Here is a 19,385-nt window from a genome sequence, read left to right as displayed (position 1 = left end):
CATTGTGTATTCTTGGCTCCTTTTTGTAGATTAATTGATTGTGTAAGTATGGGTTCATTTTTGGACTCTTTGTTCTAGTCCATTGATCTATATGTCTTTGTGCCAGTACCATCCTGTTTTGGTTACTCTAGCTTTGTAGTATAGTTTGAAATCAGGGAGTGTGATACCTCCAGCTTTGGTCTCCTTTCTCAAGCTTATCTTGGCTTTTCAGAGGCCTTTGTATTTTCATATAAACTTTAGAATTATTTGTTCTAGTTCTGTAAACAGTGCCATTGATATTTTAATAGGGATTGTGTTGAACCTGTAGATTGCCTTAGGCAGTGTGATCATGTTAGCAGTGTTAATTCTTTCAGTGTGTGGGTACCATACAGCTTTCCATTTGTTTGTGTTTTCTTCAGTGTCTTACACTTTTCCAAGTATAGGTCTTTTACTTTACAAGTTCTGATATGCAGTAGCTGTTATTCAACTCTTGCCTCACCTGTCCTTATTTGCATGCATATTGTTTCCTGAAAAATATTGCCTTTCATATTTCTGATTTGCTTAGCCACAGCAGTTACAGAGGCGTTACTTGGTGGTTCCTGTCTTCTTTTATACTTTCAGTTTCTCCTCTGGTGCTGCAGTTCAGTTCAGTTCAGTTCAGTCGCTCAGTCGTGTCCGACTCTCCGCGACCCCATGAATCACAGCACGCCAGGCCTCCCTGTCCATCACCAACTCCCGGAGTACACTCAAACTCATGTCCACAGAGTCGGTGCTGAGTAGGGACATGTAAAACATCAGTATGTAATAATTTGCCCTGAACAGTGGAAACTGGATAAAAACAAGCTACTTTCTTTTGCAAATATATTTAGCCAGACAGATGCTATAGCAAGCTTAGTATTGCTGGGCATGCTTATGATAGGATTGTGATTTTGTTCTTTTTGGAAGAGAATATTTGACCCAGAGTTGGGAGCAGAGAGTGGAAGGTGGATACAGAGTGTGAAGACCTTCCCACATCTTCCTCAGTTTAAAATGTGCCTTCTCACTTTTGTCTAAAATTTGATGAGGTCCTGGAACATAGAAATACTTATTTTGAAAAGTCAGTGGCAAATAGGGTTTCAAAAGTACTCTATTTAAACTCTTACCTGGGTATTCCTATGCCTTCTTTCTGTGTCTTTTATTAACATGTGTGATCGAGAGTGCTAAAGAAGCCACCCATGTCTTGACTGAGGAAATCTGGTACTGTTTTTTAATATCTTGACTATTAAGGGAAAAATTGACACTATGAAAAATATTTTTATTAGTACATATATGATAGGGCTTGAAAAAATATATATATATAAACATGACATACAAAAATGAGAAGAACACTTGAAAGTTGGGCTAAATATCTTCAGGCAAGTTAATAGCAAGGAAAGAACTTAGCTTTGATAACTCACAAAGCCAGCAGCCATATCCTATATCTGCACATGTGAAATTTTTCATAAAATGTGATATGTAAATTTTCATTTTGTGTGTAATTTATCACACATAAATTTTAGATTTTCTTTTATATGAAGTCCAGTTGCTTTCTATGAAAACTGTTTCTTTCTACTCCTAGAGAATAATGTATGTTGCCAGCCTGGCGGGTATTTGTGTGCATATGCCTTTTCCCCAGTCAGCCTACATTTATATTTTTCCATACCATTGAGGAGAGGAAATTGCTCGCAACCCATACCACTACCAACATTCTCTCTGTAGAGTTCACTTAAACATATTCTAAGACCAGAATCCCAGGCTTATTAAGTGGCTTAGCTAATCTTCATATAAAGAATTTAAAAGTTACCTTAGCCTCAAAATGCTATCAAAGAAAAATTACATTTTTTGCTGCAGTGTACAGAATTTATATCCGCTTTCCTTTGAAATGTGATGAAATAAATCAGTTGGGGATTTCTTATTTTTTTCAGTGTCTGCTTACCCAGGTTCTTCAAATTGAGAAAACTTGACTTTTTCACTATAAACTGACCTCTTAAGTCCATATCAACTCTGCCTGCTTTTACATTGGTCTTTAATGACCCTGTTGAAAAAAAATGTGTAACTTAATTCTTATTTTTAGAAGAAGACACACCTGTGAATTGTCTTGATTGCTTCCTATGTATTTGCTGTTTAAAGTTCTATATGAACTGACCAGACTACTGATTATACTTTTAAACCTTCTATTTTGATGGGATAAGATTAAATAATGTATTATTTTTTTCTTTGATGTTACAAAAGATGCATGGAAACTTACCTATTAACTTTATTATTCCACTAAATTGAATAGTAATGCCTAGAGATGATACTATTGTGGACATGTGTATTAATTTTGTTTTGTTATAGACTTGAAGATTACAGTATGCCTGCATGAACTTTATTTGAAAGGAGGTGGGAATTCACAAAGTATCTGTGCTTTCTTGTATTATATTTTCCCTTTTGGTTTTGGAAGTTTGTGAGTCATGCTGAGTTTTTAATGGGATATGCAATTTCTTACACAAGACCTCTCTAAATGGCTGGCATAGAAAGAAATAAATAATGGGGTCCAGGCATACGTTTGCAGCTGACAGTAGCAGAGAGAATTCTTTCACATAGAGCAGGATTTGTTTTGACTGGCAGCTGTAATGAGCTTCTGTTTGGCTCTGTGTGTAGGGGATTCTGGCAATGTGGTAAGGTACAAAGCAGATAAAAAACACGAACATGATGCTGAATATATTACGGCTAGATTTCTTCTTGACCGATATGGAATTCTTTCTGGACTTGAGGTGGGACTTAAAGATCTTCTTCGTGATAGCAGTATAGAAGATGATTAAGGAAAGAAACACAATCCAGAAGATGCTCACAAAGATGTAGCTGGAGACTTTGTGCCACTTGAGGCCCAGGTCACTCTTAAGGTCCATACATTTCACGCGTGTGGCCTCTGAGACATTGCGGTTGGTCAGGATCATGTTGGGAAGGGCGATGAGCAGTGTGAGGCTCCACACCAGCACTGACAGGAGTTTGCTGTAGCTTATGGACTGAATGAAAGAGGTCAAGAGAGGCTTCACGATTTTATAGTATCGGTCAAAGCCAATGAGCCCGAAGAACACGATGCTGACGTACATGTTGATGTAGAAGAGCACAGCCGAGACCCTGCATACAAAGACGTTCACCTGCCAGGGGCCCAGGCCCGAGTCCCCCAGGATCTTGAAAGGAAAAGTCAGGCTCATCAGGAAGTCGGCAACGACAATATTCTTGAGATAGACGATGAAACTCTTGGAGCTGGGCACATAGATGAATACCCACCCCGACATGCCGTTGAGCAGGATGCCGGCCACAAAGACCACAAAGTACAGCACGGGGATGATCTGCTTGGTGATGAGGGTGTTCAAGGGGCAGGACCCCTCTGCAGGTGGGGCGGTGGTGGCATTCATGGTCTGGTAACTTCTGAAGACGTGGCCTGCAAGGTGATATGAAAGAGTCACTCAAAGGACACTCACAACCTCTGAGTCATTTGCTGAGAAATAAAAACAGAGGGCAATAGATACAACCAAGTAAGTAAGTAAGTGTTAGTCGCTCAGTTGTGCCCGACTCTTTGCGACCCCATGGACTGCAGCCCACCAGGCTCCTCTGTTCATGAGATTTTCCAGGCAAGGATATAATCAAGCCCAGCAAGATATAACCAAGCCCAGCAAATTCTGGAAGCTAAGTTTGTGCTGTATTCGTTAGGTACCCGTCCCTTCCTCCCTTTCACCTTCTCTCTCTTCCTTTAGAAAAGGGAAGAATCGAGTAGACAGGTAACAGGAGAGAAACATTAGAGAAGCAGCAGGACAGCCTGAGAACTGAGGTAATCACGGAGACCAGCGTTTCCCTGAAATGACAGGAGTTCCTGTAAAACTCCAGAGTTCTGGGAGTAGTCATTAAAATGTAGCCTCTGAGGTAATAAAGCTATAAAAACAGCATCTGTTTCATAGTAGGTTTAAGAGCTGTTGTTACAGACCCTACTTTTGAGAAAGCCCACCCTATGTATAATTTAGACACAGGACCATGTCTTACAAGCATACACGGCCACATGTAACTGGTATTTTTGGTATAGGATGATAGGTACCTTTCAAAATTGAGATATTCTGTCTTTAATTAGTAAACACAAAAATGATAGACATACCTTAAACATCCTCAGAACTGTTTCCCAAAGTACATTCTAGTCTGTATTGTCCAATATGGTAGACACTAGCTATGCATGGTTATAGAGGACTTGAAATGGGGCCAGTCCAGATTGAAATATGATGTAAAATGCACAATGAATTTTGCAGACTTAGTATGAAAAAAATTATGTAAAAATCTCAGTATTTTTAATATTTATTACATGTTGAGATAATATTTTAGAAATATCCCGTTAAATAAATATATTATTAATCTTAATTTCAGTTAATTTTACTTATTTTAAAGAATATAGCTACTAGAAAATTTAAAATTACATATATGGCTCTCATCATATTTTTATTGAGCAGCACTGTCCTGGGTATTACCCAGAACCTTCCTTTGTTAGGGAATCTTGTGTAGCCTTCACAGATGTTGGACATAATGATTTATGGCACAAGGAGGATGAGGAGTGAGGAGTTTTTTTTAAAGATTATTTGATGTATCAAAGAAAATGTCTGCTGCCCATCTTATCTGTAATGGCAACATCCTGTTTAACCCTTCATTCTTGCCCTCAGGATAAAGTTCTTTAACTCTTAAACCCTGAGCTACCAGAAGTCCCCTTCCTGGTCTGATCCTGACTAATTCTACCTCCAGCAATGGGCTCCTACTGTTCTGAACCCTCCTACCTTGTAGGCGCCATGATTTCTCTCACCTTGAATCTTTGCACAAACTTTCATTTGTGTGGAAGACTCTTCCGCTGCCTTCTTGGTTGGCTAACTTCTCATCATCCTTTCCTGAAGAAAGATGTGACTTTCTTTAGGACACCTTGCCACCGTGAGCCTTCGTTGGGGTGGATTGAGTGTGAGGTCCCCTGTATGTGAGCTCATCGTTTTGTGCTTTCTTCTGTCACAGCACTCGTCTGTCTAAGTGTTTGTTTTTTGTTTCCTCTACTACTATAAGCTTTTTCAGGGTGAAAGAGATCAGTTCTTTTTTTTTTTTTTTCTTTTTTTTAACCATTTAGGACATTAGATATTTACAATATTTGTGAAATAAATGAATATACAATGTGGGAATACAAGAAATGAATCCCTCTTAAGAAACGTACATCTAGTCAGGGATCATGGGAAAGAAAGATTGTGGAGGACACTGGGTTCCTGTTCATCTTTGTATTTCTGGTGCCACATATGGTGCTTACATAGTGAAGGGTTAGGTCAGTAAATTTAAGCAAGTGTGAGAAGATGAAATTTGGAAGTGCAGAATATGAAATTCAGTCACATTGCAAATAAAAATCATACTTGCAAGCTTTGTGTGCTACTTCTCACAAAAGAATATCTTGCTTCTGTGTACTCTTCCTATGAGCATATGACAAAACTAGAAATATTTCTAGCCACTTCATTTTGCCAGTCCTTGGACTTCCTTTGGAGGAAATCTAATGCCCTTTTCACTTGGATCTGATCATAATGGATTTGTAGTTAACTTGCTTCTTTGTAGTTCTTCTGTGGCCTGTTTCATACTTAGATGGTGAGTGAAGGGTCTATGTTTTCTATTGTAAACTGCTTACTGTGCAGAGTCTGTATCTAGGAAATGATTGGTATTGTCCTCTGATACTAAGATGCAACTTAGTCTAAGAGTAGTTTCACAGAGCTTAGGAGACTGCCCCCAGGGGTCGCCGTGCTGGGGATGCAGCCCTCAGTCAGTGTGCTGCAGGGGTCATGTTGTGTATTCACTAATTGTTGGATTCATTGCAATTTAAAATATAAAATTTTTTTAAAAGCAGATCTCGTGCTTAATTGGTCAGTCATGTCCAACTCTTTTTGACCCCATGGACTGCAGCCTGCCAAGCTCCTCTGTCCATGGGGATTCTCCAGGCAAAAATACTGGAGTGGGTAGCCTGTCCCTTCTCCAGGGGATCTTCCCTACCCAGGAATCGAACTGGGGCCCCTACATTACAATCAGATTCTTTACCAGCTGAGCTGCCAGGGAAGCCCTAGTACATTGTAGGGAGAAATATTAACTATTTAATATGTAATTACATGCTGAAGTAATGAATTTCCAGAAATTATTTAATAAGTGCCAACTTTATAGAAGAATTATAGAAGCCAATATATAGAGGAAAACAATAGAATAGGAAAGACTAGAGATCTCTTCAAGAAAATTAGAGATACCAAGGGAACATTTCATGCAAAGTTGGGCTCAATAAAGGACAGAAATGGTAGGGACCTAACAGAAGCAGAAGATATTAAGAAGAGGTGGCAAGAATATACAGAAGAACTGTACAAAAAAGATCTTCACGACCCAGATAATCATGATGGTGTGATCACTCACCTAGAGCCAGACATCCTGGATTGTGAAGTCAAGTGGGCCTTAGGAAGTATCACTATGAACAAAGCTAGTGGAGGTGATGGAATTCCAGTTGATCTAGTTCAGATCCTAAAAGATGCTGTGAAAGTGCTGCACTCAATATGCCAGCAAATTTGGAAAACTCTGCAGTGGCCACAGGACTGGAAAAGGTCAGTTTTCATTCCAATCCCAAAGAAAGGCAATGCCAAAGAATGCTCAAACTACCACACAGTTGCACTCATCTCACATGCTAGTAAAGTCATGCTCAAAATTCTCTAAGTCAGGCTTCAGCAATACATGAACCGTGAACTTCCAGATGTTCAAGCTGGTTTTAGAAAAGGCAGAGGCACCAGAGATCAAATTGCCAACATTTGTTGGATCATGGAGAAAGCAAGAGAGTTCCAGAAAAACATCTATTTCTGCTTCATTGACTATGCCAAAGCCTTTGACTGTGTGGATTACAATAAACTGTGGAAAATTCTGAAAGAGATGGGAATCCCAGACCACCTGACCTGCCTCTTGAGAAACCTGTATGCAGGTCAAGAAGCAACAGTTAGAACTGGACATGGAATAACAGACTGTTCCAAATAGGAAAAGGAGTACGTCAAGGCTGTATATTGTCACCCTGCTTATTTAACTTCTATGCAGAGTACATCATGAGGAACGCTGGGCTGAAAGAAGCACAAGCTGGAATCAAGATTTCTGGGAGAAATATCCCGGAGTAAGCTCCAGGAGTTGGTGATGGACAGGGAGGCCTGGCGTGCTGCGGTTCATGGGGTCACAAAGAGTTGGATACGACTGAGTGACTGAACTGAACTGAACTGAAGTGATATAGAATAATAGTGAAGAATTTCTCAGAAATGATTTAGTAAGAGCCACTGTCTTTCCTTTCCTTCTAGGAATGTGTATAAAGACATTTCCCACAGAATTTTGTGACTGACGTCCATTTGAAATACAATATGTCTGTGTGTACCCTAATGCCAGGTCTTCTTTGGTGGCTCAGCGGTAAAGAATCTGCCTGCTAATGCAGGAGATGTGGGTTTGATTGCTGGGTTGGAAGATTCCCTTGGAGAAGGAAATGGAAACCCACTCCAGTACTCTTGCCTGAAGAATCCCATGGACATAGGAGCCTGGTGAGCTGCAGTCCATGGGGTTGCAAAGGCGTGGATACCACTGAGCGACTAAACAACAACAACCGTCTTAAAGCCAGGGGTCGAGGGCTACGTCCTCTGATTCCTCAGTGTCGAAAGTTAAGCATATATGCCTTGCAGTGCATTTCACGCCCCCCTCCCTTCCTCATTTGAGGTTGGTGGAAGGGGCTAGCTGACCCAGGCAAACTTCTAGAGCACGAGTGCCTTCTGAAATGAATACTCAATCCTTGCTTGGATCTTTTTCTCCAAATGAGATCTTCTTGCTATTTTGTCCTGATTCGAAGCAATGGCAGATCAGTCTTTTCATGTGAGATGTGTTGACTGGGGAAAGAGGGTATCACTGCTGCCTGTGCTGCTGTCTGGATACAGCAGAGGCAAATTTAGGGACATTTTATGTGGACCATGAGCTATAGCTAAATCCGAGACAGTGTTAGCAGTAGTTTTCTTGCTTTTAAGTCTGTTTCTTGAACAGCAGTGTTGATGGCAGGGCGTGGTGACCTCCTGGTATGTAATTTGTCTTGGTGTCTCAGGGTGTGGCAGCCTTCTCTGCAGTGATGGATCGAGAGACGTGTGGAAAAAGAACTATCTTAAGGTATCTGCAGCAGGTGAGGCCAGTTAGACACGGAGATCAAAAGGCAGGAATACATGTGAGATGAAAAATAGAACACGATGATAATAGAGACAGGTGTTGCTTTGACCTTGTAACTTCTGTCCTGTCTTCTCTCCTTAAATATAGAGGTGATTTAGTATCCTGTTAAAGAGATCTACTAAAACCTTAAACCCTGTCACAGATGGAGGAAATACTCACATATGGATGTTGATTTTATACTATAATGTAAAAAAATAAATAACTAAATAAATCAGAAGGAAAGAAGGTCTTGGTGTGGCCGAGCAATACTCCCTTCCCTGCCCCAGGCTCTCAGATGATTTACTGTTTCTAAGCAGCTTGTCCCAGCCCATTAAAGATGAGAGACAGGCAAAGGGAGAGAAGAAAAAAGGATAAGCACCTCTGGATGATGATCTACTGAAATAAGGGGCATTCTGGAGAGTCAGTTTGTGGAAGTGTAGCCAGTCCTGCCCATGGAAGCTACTTCTGAGATTATCTCTGAATTTCTGTAGTGAAAGTGGTCATTATGTTCACCTTGAGGCTTCAGGAGACATAAAAAAAGCTCCCTGAATTCTTGAGACTTCATTTAAGAAGGATTTTAAGATAAGCCATAATGGAAAAGAATATATAAAAAAAGAATGTGTGTGTATAGACACACACACACATATCCATTTATATTTGCTGTACAGCAGTAATTAACAGACCATTTAAATCAACTTTGTTGTTTAGTTGCTAAGTCATGTCCAACTCTTTGCGATCTCACAGGCTGTAGCCCACCATCCTCCTTTGTCCATGGGATTTCCCAGGCAAGAATCCTGGAGTAGGTTGCCATTTTTTTCTCCAGAGGGTTTTCCTGACCCAGGGATCAAACCCATATCTCCTGCATTTACAGGTGGATTCTTTATTCCTGAGCCACCAGAGAAGCCCATAAATCAACTAGACTTCAATTTTAAAAAATATAAGACATTAGCTGTTGTTAGGTGGAAATCTTCCTTGTTCCACAAATCCAGGTAAAGGAGAATGAAATGACGTGAAACATTTTGGTCTATATAAACTGTCACTTTGGGTCTTTGGTCATATAGTGGTAAAATGGAATTTATGGGACCAAAAGACAGCTGTTAATGTGTAGTAGGAGCCTATGAATTTCTTTCATCTTTTTTTGTGCAACTAGAACATCCATGGCAAAGTTTAATTGTTTTCTTTCTTCGGCAAAGTTTAATTTTAATCTAGATAGTGAGTACACTTGTTCCTAATAAAACGTTAGGTCTCTGGATTGTGCCGCATTCGTATTTTTGGGTTGTGGAGTGTTTCATGTAACCTCAGGGCTCTCTCTTTGGGCAGAATTTAGTTGATCCAGGGCCAAACAAGGCGATACTCACTCCAGAACTACATTCACCATAATAAGAGTGTGTTGAGTTCATTGCTCATCTTCTGTGTAATTACATGCAGTGAACCAATTTTCTCTTAAAACGGACCACCTTCCAGTGTTTTAATTGTGTGCTATAATTCTTTTTCTGAAGATAAATTATTCCATCGTAATAGTTTGATGAAATTAACAAAGCTCTTGACAATGCTAAAGTATTTCTTCAATTACCTTTTTAAAAATTTTGTCCAATGTGAGGTTTCCTTTCAATGAAATAATTTAGCCCAGTGAGCTCTTGTCATCTTGATGTGGCCAAGGTGTTTCTTCACCAGTGATCCTGTATTGTAGTAGAAAAATGAAGATTTAATTATGTTAAATAAACGCCAAAATGTTTTATTGAAATGTATGTGTGGTAGTAGGGTACTTAGTCTTTAAATACAGCTTGTATAACTTGAAATATTTCAACATATGCTTTTGTTGCTTTACCAGACTTCTTGTTGGTTGTCTCTATTGACCATTATAGATTTGATGTAAACTCTGGTGAGAACCTTGTAAACTCTACTTGAGAATTGAACAAGAAGTGTTTTTAGTTACTGGTTTATTATTTTTCCCCCCCTTTATGGATTTAGATGCTCAAAACAGATCATTTAAATTACTGAAGTTAACAAATAGGTGACCCTGTTAGCCAGGAAATCATCAGCAGGCTTTCTTTTGTTTGCTGTTTTTTGTTTTTAAAACCTTTGTACCATTGACATTCTGGAGTTACATGATTTGTTGTGAGCACTGTCCTCAGTATTGTAGGATGTTAAACATCAACATCCTTGCCTTCTAGCTATTAGGTGCCAATAGTTTTATTGTCCTAAGTTGTGACCAAAATGTCCTCTAGGGGGCCAAATTGCCCCTGGTTGATAACCAGTGGTTTAGTTATGCATTTGAAGTAACACCTGAACGCTTTATTGTTTGATAAGAAGAGGATAGGTTTGGCAGAATGTGACTGGTTCAGTTCTGCCTTGGTCTGGGTTAGCACCTTTCTGAATTCTTTAAGCTAGCCCTTCTCAGACTTTAATGTGCGTACAGATTTCCTGGGGCTCCTGCTAAAGTGAAGACTCATATACCATAAGTCTGAAGTTGGGTGTAATGTTGATGTTGGTAAGGCAAGGAGTACTGTTTGAGTAGCAAGATTTTGACTCAGTACAAAGGAAACTTTAATAAATATTTGATGAGGACGGTTTAAAAAAACAACTTTTCTTTGCTGTAGTTGGGACTCCAGGTAGGAAAAAATTATGTTAAAGGGGGCCTGAAATCTAGAATTTTTCTTGGAGAGTTTACTTGTTACAGATTTCATCATATTAATCTCATCCTTCTGGTCCGGAAATATAAATAGATATTTTATGGAGAACCAGTGATAAAGAACATCTTATATTTGCCTAGGATAGTCCTAAAAGGTCATGAGGTTCTCTTTAGAAACAAGGAGATATAGTTCTCTGTGGTGAAATATTGTATTTGATCCAGGGTGATATCGAGCTTGTTCTGGGCAGGAATGATACAGTCTAACTTCAGAACAGTGCTTACTCTTGGAGAAGGAAGTGGGGCATAGGGTGGTTGGACTTTAGCTGTATTTGTGGTCGTTCATCTCTTAAATTCTGAAACAACTAAACATTGCTGTGAATTAATACTGGGAAATTAGGTATATTGGTGTTACCAGCATTAGTTTCTGTACTTTTGTGTACTTGGAATAGTTCATAATTAGGAAAAAATGTATATGGAAAATGACTTGCTTTCAAATCACTCTTTTATCACTACCCACCTATGATGAGCATTTTCCTCACTGTTCTTTGTTCTGTTCTTGGCAAGTGACAGTGGTAGTTCAGATGGTAAAGAATCCGCCTGCAATGCAGGAGACCTGGGTTCGATCCCTGGGTTGGGAAGTTCCCCTGGAGGAGGGCATGGCAACCTACTCCAGTATTCTTGCCTGGAGAATTCCATGGACAGAGGAACCTGGCCAGGCTACAGTCCCTCCTTTTCGGGGTCTCAAAGAGTTGGACACGACTGAGCAACTTAGCACAGCACTCCTATGATGAGCATTTTCCTCCCTGTTCTTTGTTCTGTTTTTAGCAAGTGACAGGCTCAAAATTTCTCCTCTGTGCTTAGAGTTCAAACATCAAAAGCTTTCATTCCAGGTGCCCCAAGATCTTTTCATATGTGATAAATACTTGTTTTCTAGATGATTCTTCTAACAGTAGAAAAGAGTATAGATGTGTATAATCATTGTGTACATGTCCAAACTTACTAAGGCTGTTTTCTTAGCATTGCTGTTTTTATCTTCCTTGCTGTAATGTGTGACTTTTTTTTTCTCTCCTTGTGGTACCAGTATCCTAGATGGTTTTCGGAGCAGTTGTAATGGGTTGACTAGAATGAGGATTTATATATGGGCTACTTATTCAGTCTTGTAGTTACATTTTATAATATTTTATGTTATTAAATTTTCAACAGCATACTTTTATGTTAAAAATATTTTATACTTTTGAGTAGTATTACTTAATTCTGTCATCAGTCTTCTGACCTATCTTATGCTATGATCGGTTGAGTATTTAAGAATTTCTTCATCTTGACTCTTGGTCTTGCCTTTCTTTCCCAACACCGTGACTCCTGAGGAGTGGGTAAACAGTGTCTTTTTCTTCTAGGTCATAGACCTGTTCAGAAGGAAGTCATTATAGGCTCGTCAGTTTATTTCATAGAAGTTGCTGTTTTTAATCTGTAACTGACCACTCACCTTGCGACTCAGAAAGCCATTTCCTACTCCATTTCCTGCTCGGCTGATGCTCAGACTTTGCCTGTGGCTGTCTAGCCCCTCTCTGCCCTCCCTGTGTCCTCCACCTGGCCTGTGCTCTATCTAGGCTCAGCCAGTGGGAATCTTGCTTTCTTTTGTACCCGAAGGAACGAGTACCTCCCTTATCTTTCTTCATCCCCATGAGCATTAATGTCCAGTGCTTGCCACACTTCTCAAAGGCTGCCAGGGACCTCATTTCTAAATTTATTGTCCCTCTGTCATTCTATTTCCTGACTTCCCTGTAATAGTTGATGGTGTTGATTTTCGCCTGTTGAAATACTCTGTTCGTAAGGTATGCTGTAGCCTTTGGCTCCTGTATACATTGGATCTTCCTTTCCTTCATTTGTTTACTAAGTCCATCAGAACATGTTTCCAGGCAGTATGGAGATACAGTGGGGCTTCCCAGATGGCTCACTGGTAAAGAATCCACCTGCCAATGCAGGAGATTCGTGGGTTCGATCCCTGGTCGGAAAGATTCTTTGGAGAAGGAAATGGCAACCCCCTCTAGTATTGTTGCCTGGAAAGTCTCATGGACAGAGGAGCCTGGTGGGGTCCATGGTGTCCCAAAGAGTCGGACATGACTGAGCACAGCACAGGCAGGCGGCAGGCAGGCATGGAGATACCTTGGCTACAGGGAACACTCAGGAAGTTCCCAGTCTAGGGGAGACGGAACACAGTGGTACTTTTGGGTGCAGCAAGGGGCTGTCATTGAAGAAGGAGGCACAGAAGCAGAGCTACCACTCAGCACCTTCCAGCTTCAGGAATGGTGGTATTAAAACTGTCTTCTTGGGTCATGTGACAGTGAGGGTTGACAAATTAGTTAGGTTTAGCCAGTCAGAGGGGAGGGAGAATGTGTCGGGCAGAGAGAGAGCTACCAGGCACATCCACCAGGACTCGTGAGATGATAGCACAGCAGAGGTCCCATGGCTTGCCCAAGCTCCTGAGTAACATAATAGAGCCTTGTTAATCAGTTACTGTTACCACCATTTTGCAAATGAGGAAGCTGATGCTGAAAATGGTTAAGTAACTCATCAAAGGCGAATTGGGCAGATAATACATGGTCAGACAGTATTAAAACTTGTGTGTTCATCTCCCAGCGAGGTCTTCCCTTCTCCCGTGGTAACTCAGGCAGGCATGTTTTGTGTGCGTCTTTGAGTGTGCACACATATTACAGGCCTTTCAGCATTGTTCTAGAATATTGTTTTTAGGAATCACTTATCAAGTATGTTTTTTGAAGTGAGGTGGACATGTGAGTGTGAGAGTGGGATCTAGTGGTTAAGAGGTCTGCCAGGTGTGGATGCCTTCATTCTCTCCAGTGAGCCTCTGGGTGCCACTGCGTACAGAACCTCTCTTTAATTTGCCAGTTTCTGAAAGTGTTTAAAAATGAACACCTTTCTGACTAGAAACAGACCACATATATTAGTGATTAAAACAATTGACATTAATCAGTTGGTGGCGGAGACCCTGTTGCTGGAGGAAGCCCAGGTCTGCTGCTGTGGTTTGGATGCTGGGATCCCGGGCATGAGGAGGACCCTGCTTGTTGCTGTTGCTTGGGCCAGCCCGTTTTCTCGATATGGGCATGAGGTCTAACTTGATTCCTCAAACTCCTGGCTACCATGGCTCATTGACTTCATCTTCAGTCAGAATGTACATCAGTGAGAAATGTGCTTTTACTTTTAATAAGTGGGCAGATGTTGTTGTCTCTGAGTTGTTTGTTGTTTAGTCACTAAGTTGTGTCCAACTTTTTGCAACCCCATGGACTGCAGCACTCCAGGCTTCCCTGTCCTTCACTGTATCCCAGAGTTTGCCCAAGTTCAAGTCCACTGATGCTAGCCAACTATCTTATCTTCTGCCGCCTTCTTCTCCTTTTGCCTTCAGTCTTTCTCAGCATCAAGACCTTTTCCAATGAGTCAGCGTTTGCATCAGGTGGCCAAAGTACTGGAGCTTCAGCATCAGTCCTTTCAATGATTTCCTTTAGGATTGACTGTTTTGACCTCTGTGCAGTCCAAGGGACTCTCAAGAGTCTTATCCATCACCACAGTTCAAAAGCATCAATTCTTTGGTGCTCCGTCTTCTTTATGGTCCCATTCTTAGATCTATACGTGACTGCTGGAAAAACCATAGCTTTGACTAACAGTTCAGTTCAGTCACTCAGTCATGTCTGACTCTCTGCAACCCCATGGACTGTAGCACTCCAAGCTTCCCTGTCCATCACCAACTTCCGTAGCCTACTCAAACTCATGTCCATCGCATCAGTGATGCCATCCAGCCATCTCATCCTTTGTCGTCCTCTTCTCCTGCCTTCAGTTTTTCCCAGCATCACGGTCTTCAGTTCAGTTCAGTTCAGTCGCTCAGTAGTGTCCGACTCTCTGCGACCCCATGAATCACAGCACGCCAGGCCTCCCTGTCCATCACCAACTCCCGGAGTTCACTCAAACTCATGTCCATTGAGTTGGTGATGCCATCCAGCCATCTCATTCTCTGTCGTCCCTGTCTCCTCCCGCCCCCAATCCCTCCCAGCATCAGAGTCTTTTCCAGTGAGTCAACTCGTCGCATGAGGTGGCCAAAGTATTAGAGTTTCAGCTTTAGCATCAGTCCTTCCAATGAACACCCAGGGTTGATCTCCTTTAGAATGGACTGGTTGGATCTCCTTGCAGTCCAAGGGTCTTACGGACCTTTAACTGAGGAGCAGTGCTCATTCATTCTCACATTGGAAATACCTGCATGTTCTTCATAGGCTGAATTGCACACACCTCAGAACTTCCTCTTCCACCAAAGCATAAGCTCAGCTCTGTCCTTACACCTTCAGGCCTCCTTCCTGGGCCCTCCTGACACTCAGAATCACAAAGACTAAACATCTGTGAGTTTCTGCCACAAACAGCCGTTCTTTGATTCCATGTAATAACAGGTAGACTAATAACATGCAGACCTAGTTTTTACTTTTAATTCCAGCCACTTCCCTTAAAATACATTTAGGCAAACTTGCAGCTAAGTGCAAGAGTGGCATCTCCTTGAACCTGGGTCTGTCTTCACATCTTCGGGTGATGCAGGGAGATAATTAGGAGCTGGGGGAAGAGGTGAGGTGCCGCACAGGCCCTTCTGGGGCCACAAAAATGCCCCCCCCCCAGCTTCTGTGTCAGTACCTGCATCTGGTTTATCAGGGTGGATTCGGGGGATTTTTCACCTACAGTCTTGGGGTTGCCCAGGGTTTCTCATCCTTGGCACTGTCGGCATTTTTTTGAGTTGCAGTTCTCTGTGGGTGAGTGGTCTGGTGCATCACAGAAGGCTGCGTCTCCGGCCTCTGTCCACTAGGTGCCAGCAGCTCCCATGGTTTAAGACATGAAATAGCCCCTTAAAAATAGTTGTTATTTCTTACCATTTTGATACAGGAATAGAATGTAATCAACTCTGTAGTTGATGCTAACCTTTTAACTATGCATTGAGTAACTCAGCAGCAATACGCTATTCATATGTTTAGATCTTGGAATGTGTAGTAGGTTTTCTTTATTGTCCTGTTGGAATAATGGGCAGGCAATGGAGCATAATGATTAAATGGATGCAGTGGACCTTGGTTAAAAATATGGCTCAATTTCTTAATAGCTGTGGTAGTCAATTATTTGGGGCCTCCTGGGTAGCTCAGACGGTAAAGAATCTGCCCTGTCTGCAGAGTGCCTCCTGGTTTCTGTGTTTACATCTAAAAGGAGAGGTAGTAGTTACTACCGCACAGGGTTTCTATTCCTGTAAGACCTGGTGCCTGGCAGTGTGTGACTCAGAGGCACCAGTGGGAGTTCTGGGAGTGAGTGACTCAGCTGACAGCAGAATCTGTTCGGCTATCTCTGGGACTCGCAGTGGGCCAGGACTTCCCCTGGGCCGGGCCCCACATGTGCCCTACTTCCCTACATCTATGTGAGGAGGTTGTTCTGCACTGATTCAGGGCTGCAGGAGACACCTTAGATCTGTTTCCGAGTGCTCCGCACCTCTCCGGGGAGTCTGGCCCAGCAGTGTTTGCCTAAGGGTGGCTGGGGGAAGGCTGTGCTTCTGTGGTCGCTGGCTTCTAGTAACGGAAAGTGGCACTCTAAGTGAGGGTTTCCCTTCACTCTGAGGGAGGAAGGGGGAAGTCCAAAGCGTTTCACGTTCCTACTTGGCAGTCCACACAGGCCTGCGTCTTTGATGAGAGTGATGTAAAGCTATGAAACTCCCGTCTCCAGAGTTCGGGGGACTGATTCCTTCTCTGGAATTAAATTGAGCTGTTAACGATTCCTGACTCTCCCTCTCCCTGCCACCACCGCCCCGCCCCCCGCCCCCCCCCAATCCCTCTTCTGCCAGCAGCCTGTTCTTCTGCAGCATTGTTTTGGAATATGTGTTTCTGTTCCCTGGGGGCCAGGCAAGGAAATGAATCTCTGACCTCTTTTTGCTTCACTGAAATGGTGTTTCTCAGTCAGGCGTGCTGTACTCAGATCTTGGGGCTTAGGGCCTTAACACCTGCCCCTTTGCTAGGGGGCTGGGGAACAGATTTTCAATTCTGAGAAACCAACTGCTTTCATGTCTTAGATGAATGTCAGTCACCTTTATGTTTGTTCAAGATTTAGGCTTACATTTCCAAAGGAAAAGAATATAAATATTCAGGACTCTAGGTGGGAATGAAAATACTACAGAGAAGTGATTCTCATACACTTTAAAGCCTAAAATTCATGTACCTCTTGCCTGTTGGAAGAAATCAGTAAATTTTGATTCAATATTGTATTGTTATGAATTGGGAAAATTCTTTAAGTGAATTTGTATTTTGTTAACATGATATATGACAATGAAGCAACTATAATTCACTTGAAAAGGAATAGGACTTAAATATGAAAGATCCTTTTTCATGCAGCTTAAAGATGGTGCTCAGAGTGCATATGGAATGGAAGACCTTTTCTTTTTTGAGTCTAGGCCTTTCCCAGTGGGATCCACTGTTGAATGTAAATGTCCTCTTTAAATAATCCATTCATGATTATTTCACTTTTCATATGGATTTCAATATGAATCAGTCTTACATGTTTTGAGAGAGCTATCTTATATCTTGCCATAGCCTATGGGAACTATTAGTTGTCATTTCATCACTGCCTCAGACGTAGTTGTGTGAACTGTACAAAAATCTGATAATTAGAAGTGTTTCTTTCCATCTGTACCATGAATTGCATTCCGTGTTCATGACCTATTTGGATAAGGACCAGTTTTATTTTACTCCATACTGTTTTTTTTTGCTGTTGTTTTTAAATGCAGGCTTCCCTGACTTCTAATCTTTATCTATACATTATTGCTTTCCTCTTTTGTATTCAAGATCTGTCTCTGTCTTTAGACTGTTTTCTTTCAAGGTATAAACCTGCAGAAGTTCTCTTGAAGTTGTGACACCCTCATAGCTATAGACTTGCTCAAGCCTTTTCCAACCTCACATAACAAAAGTGGAAATCCTCTGTAGATGGCAAAGAAGAAGCCCCAGTATCAATGAGCTTATTTTGTTTCTAAGTATCACTGCCCACTAAAAGGGACCAAGCCTCCTTGGGGAAATGACTGATTTCAAATCAGGCACAGGGAAAGGTGAGTTGATACCTTGCAGGCCAAAAGCAAGGGAGTACTCAGACTAACAAGGGAGTACTCAGACTAGCAAGGGAGTACTCAGACTCCCTTAACATGGAGGGAAAAGAAGGACATGGGAGCTCACTTGGTGGCACTTCTAAATTCAACAATTTGGATATCAATCAGAATAACGGTAATAGGTGAAAACACTTTTGAAAGCAAACCAAATTCAAGAGTTGTTGCTGCTGCTAAGTCGCTTCAGTCGTGTCTGACTCTGTGCGACCCCATAGACGGCAGCCCACCAGGCTCCCTGTCCCTGGGATTCTCCAGGCAAGAACACTGGAGTGGGTTGCCATTGTCTTCTCCGCAGGAGTTGCTAGTACTATTAAAAATATAGATAAAAAAAGGAGGATGAACACAGGAGAATGTCTTCACAGAAAAATGTCAGCTAGAAAAGGTAGAAGGAATGATAGAAAGAAACCAGTTTTCAGTCTGAGCATAATTACGGATTCAGGCAACAATTTTCAATGTTTGTGAAAAGTCAGCAAAAGTTTCTAGGAGAACAGGATGTTGTAGTCTACAAGCGTCACTCTTAGATCATTTAGAATAACACAGGAAAAATTATACCATTTCAGTAGGGATATCTTACCAAAAATGGAATAATTTGATATCCCCCCCACCAATATAACTCAGATGTATACAACATACCTTGTTAAAAAGCTAATCATGGATAAACAATTGGACAGATTCAGAGCATGGTCATTCTATAAAAGAGCCAGCTCAGAACCTCTAAATAAATTATTATCATGAAAAGCAAACAGATGGGATGGAGTGGAAGCGAGCAGTTCTTAGACGCCTCTACCTTCCTTACCTTTTCTTCTCAGTCACCTTTGGGAGCTTCTCTGCCTGCCCTGAAACTGGTGTTTCTTACTCTGTTCCTGGCCATCTTTTCTCATTCTCCCCCTTCTTCTAAGCCGAAGTAATCTTTGTTTAGAATATTGTTTAAAACTGTCATCTGTAAGACAGACTTTTCATCTATCACATAATGCTTCTGGCATCTTCTATGAGGCAGTGTTCTTGGTATTGGGGATCCTGCCCTCTTAGAGCCCAGATTCTGTGGTTCTGGTATCTGAGCAGCCTCCTCCCCCACTCTCCGCTGAGTACCTCCATTTCCTGCAGTCCTGGGGTGTCATCTAGAAACAGTCTTGTCATCTGTTTCTAGTCTCTTCACATTTTACAGCAATAACGGCCAGTCACTGGGAACTTTACCTAGGTATCAGACACAGGCAATGCTAACTGCTTTTAAAAATGCTTATTCTTGTCAATGGAATATTTGATATTTTGAAAAGAATTTATGCAAAGAAGCTAAAGCACACAAAAAGAACACAGTATTGACTCGAGAGCCAGAGCCTTACGGGGTGTGCCAGC

General features: G+C 41.5%; 2 protein-coding genes across 4 annotated transcripts in view; one reads left to right on the top strand and one right to left on the bottom strand.

Annotated features, from left to right (window-relative positions):
- MED12L (mediator complex subunit 12L) overlaps positions 1-19,385 on the top strand; it is a 378,565-nt gene that overhangs the window by 144,410 nt on the left and 214,770 nt on the right. The gene's annotated exons all lie outside the window — the stretch shown is intronic.
- P2RY14 (purinergic receptor P2Y14) overlaps positions 2,386-19,385 on the bottom strand; it is a 65,929-nt gene continuing 48,929 nt past the window's right edge. For all 3 annotated transcript variants that reach the window (XM_088839825.1, XM_055411646.2, XM_055411637.2), the window contains 2 exons: positions 9,803-9,908; positions 2,386-3,427 (listed from right to left, as the gene is read on the bottom strand). In XM_088839825.1, coding sequence (XP_088695951.1) covers positions 2,388-3,401 — 1,014 coding nt within the window. In that variant the 5' untranslated portion in view covers positions 3,402-3,427; positions 9,803-9,908 and the 3' untranslated portion in view covers positions 2,386-2,387. The remainder of the gene's footprint in view (positions 3,428-9,802; positions 9,909-19,385) is intronic.

This window comes from Moschus berezovskii, chromosome 1 (assembly GCF_049115385.1).
Source record: "Moschus berezovskii isolate FMDL1 chromosome 1, NW_MosBer_1.0, whole genome shotgun sequence".
NCBI classification, from domain to species: Eukaryota; Metazoa; Chordata; class Mammalia; order Artiodactyla; family Moschidae; genus Moschus; species Moschus berezovskii.
The sequence above is the reverse complement of the archived record's forward strand: the minus strand, read 5'-3'. Positions and strand labels throughout refer to the sequence as shown.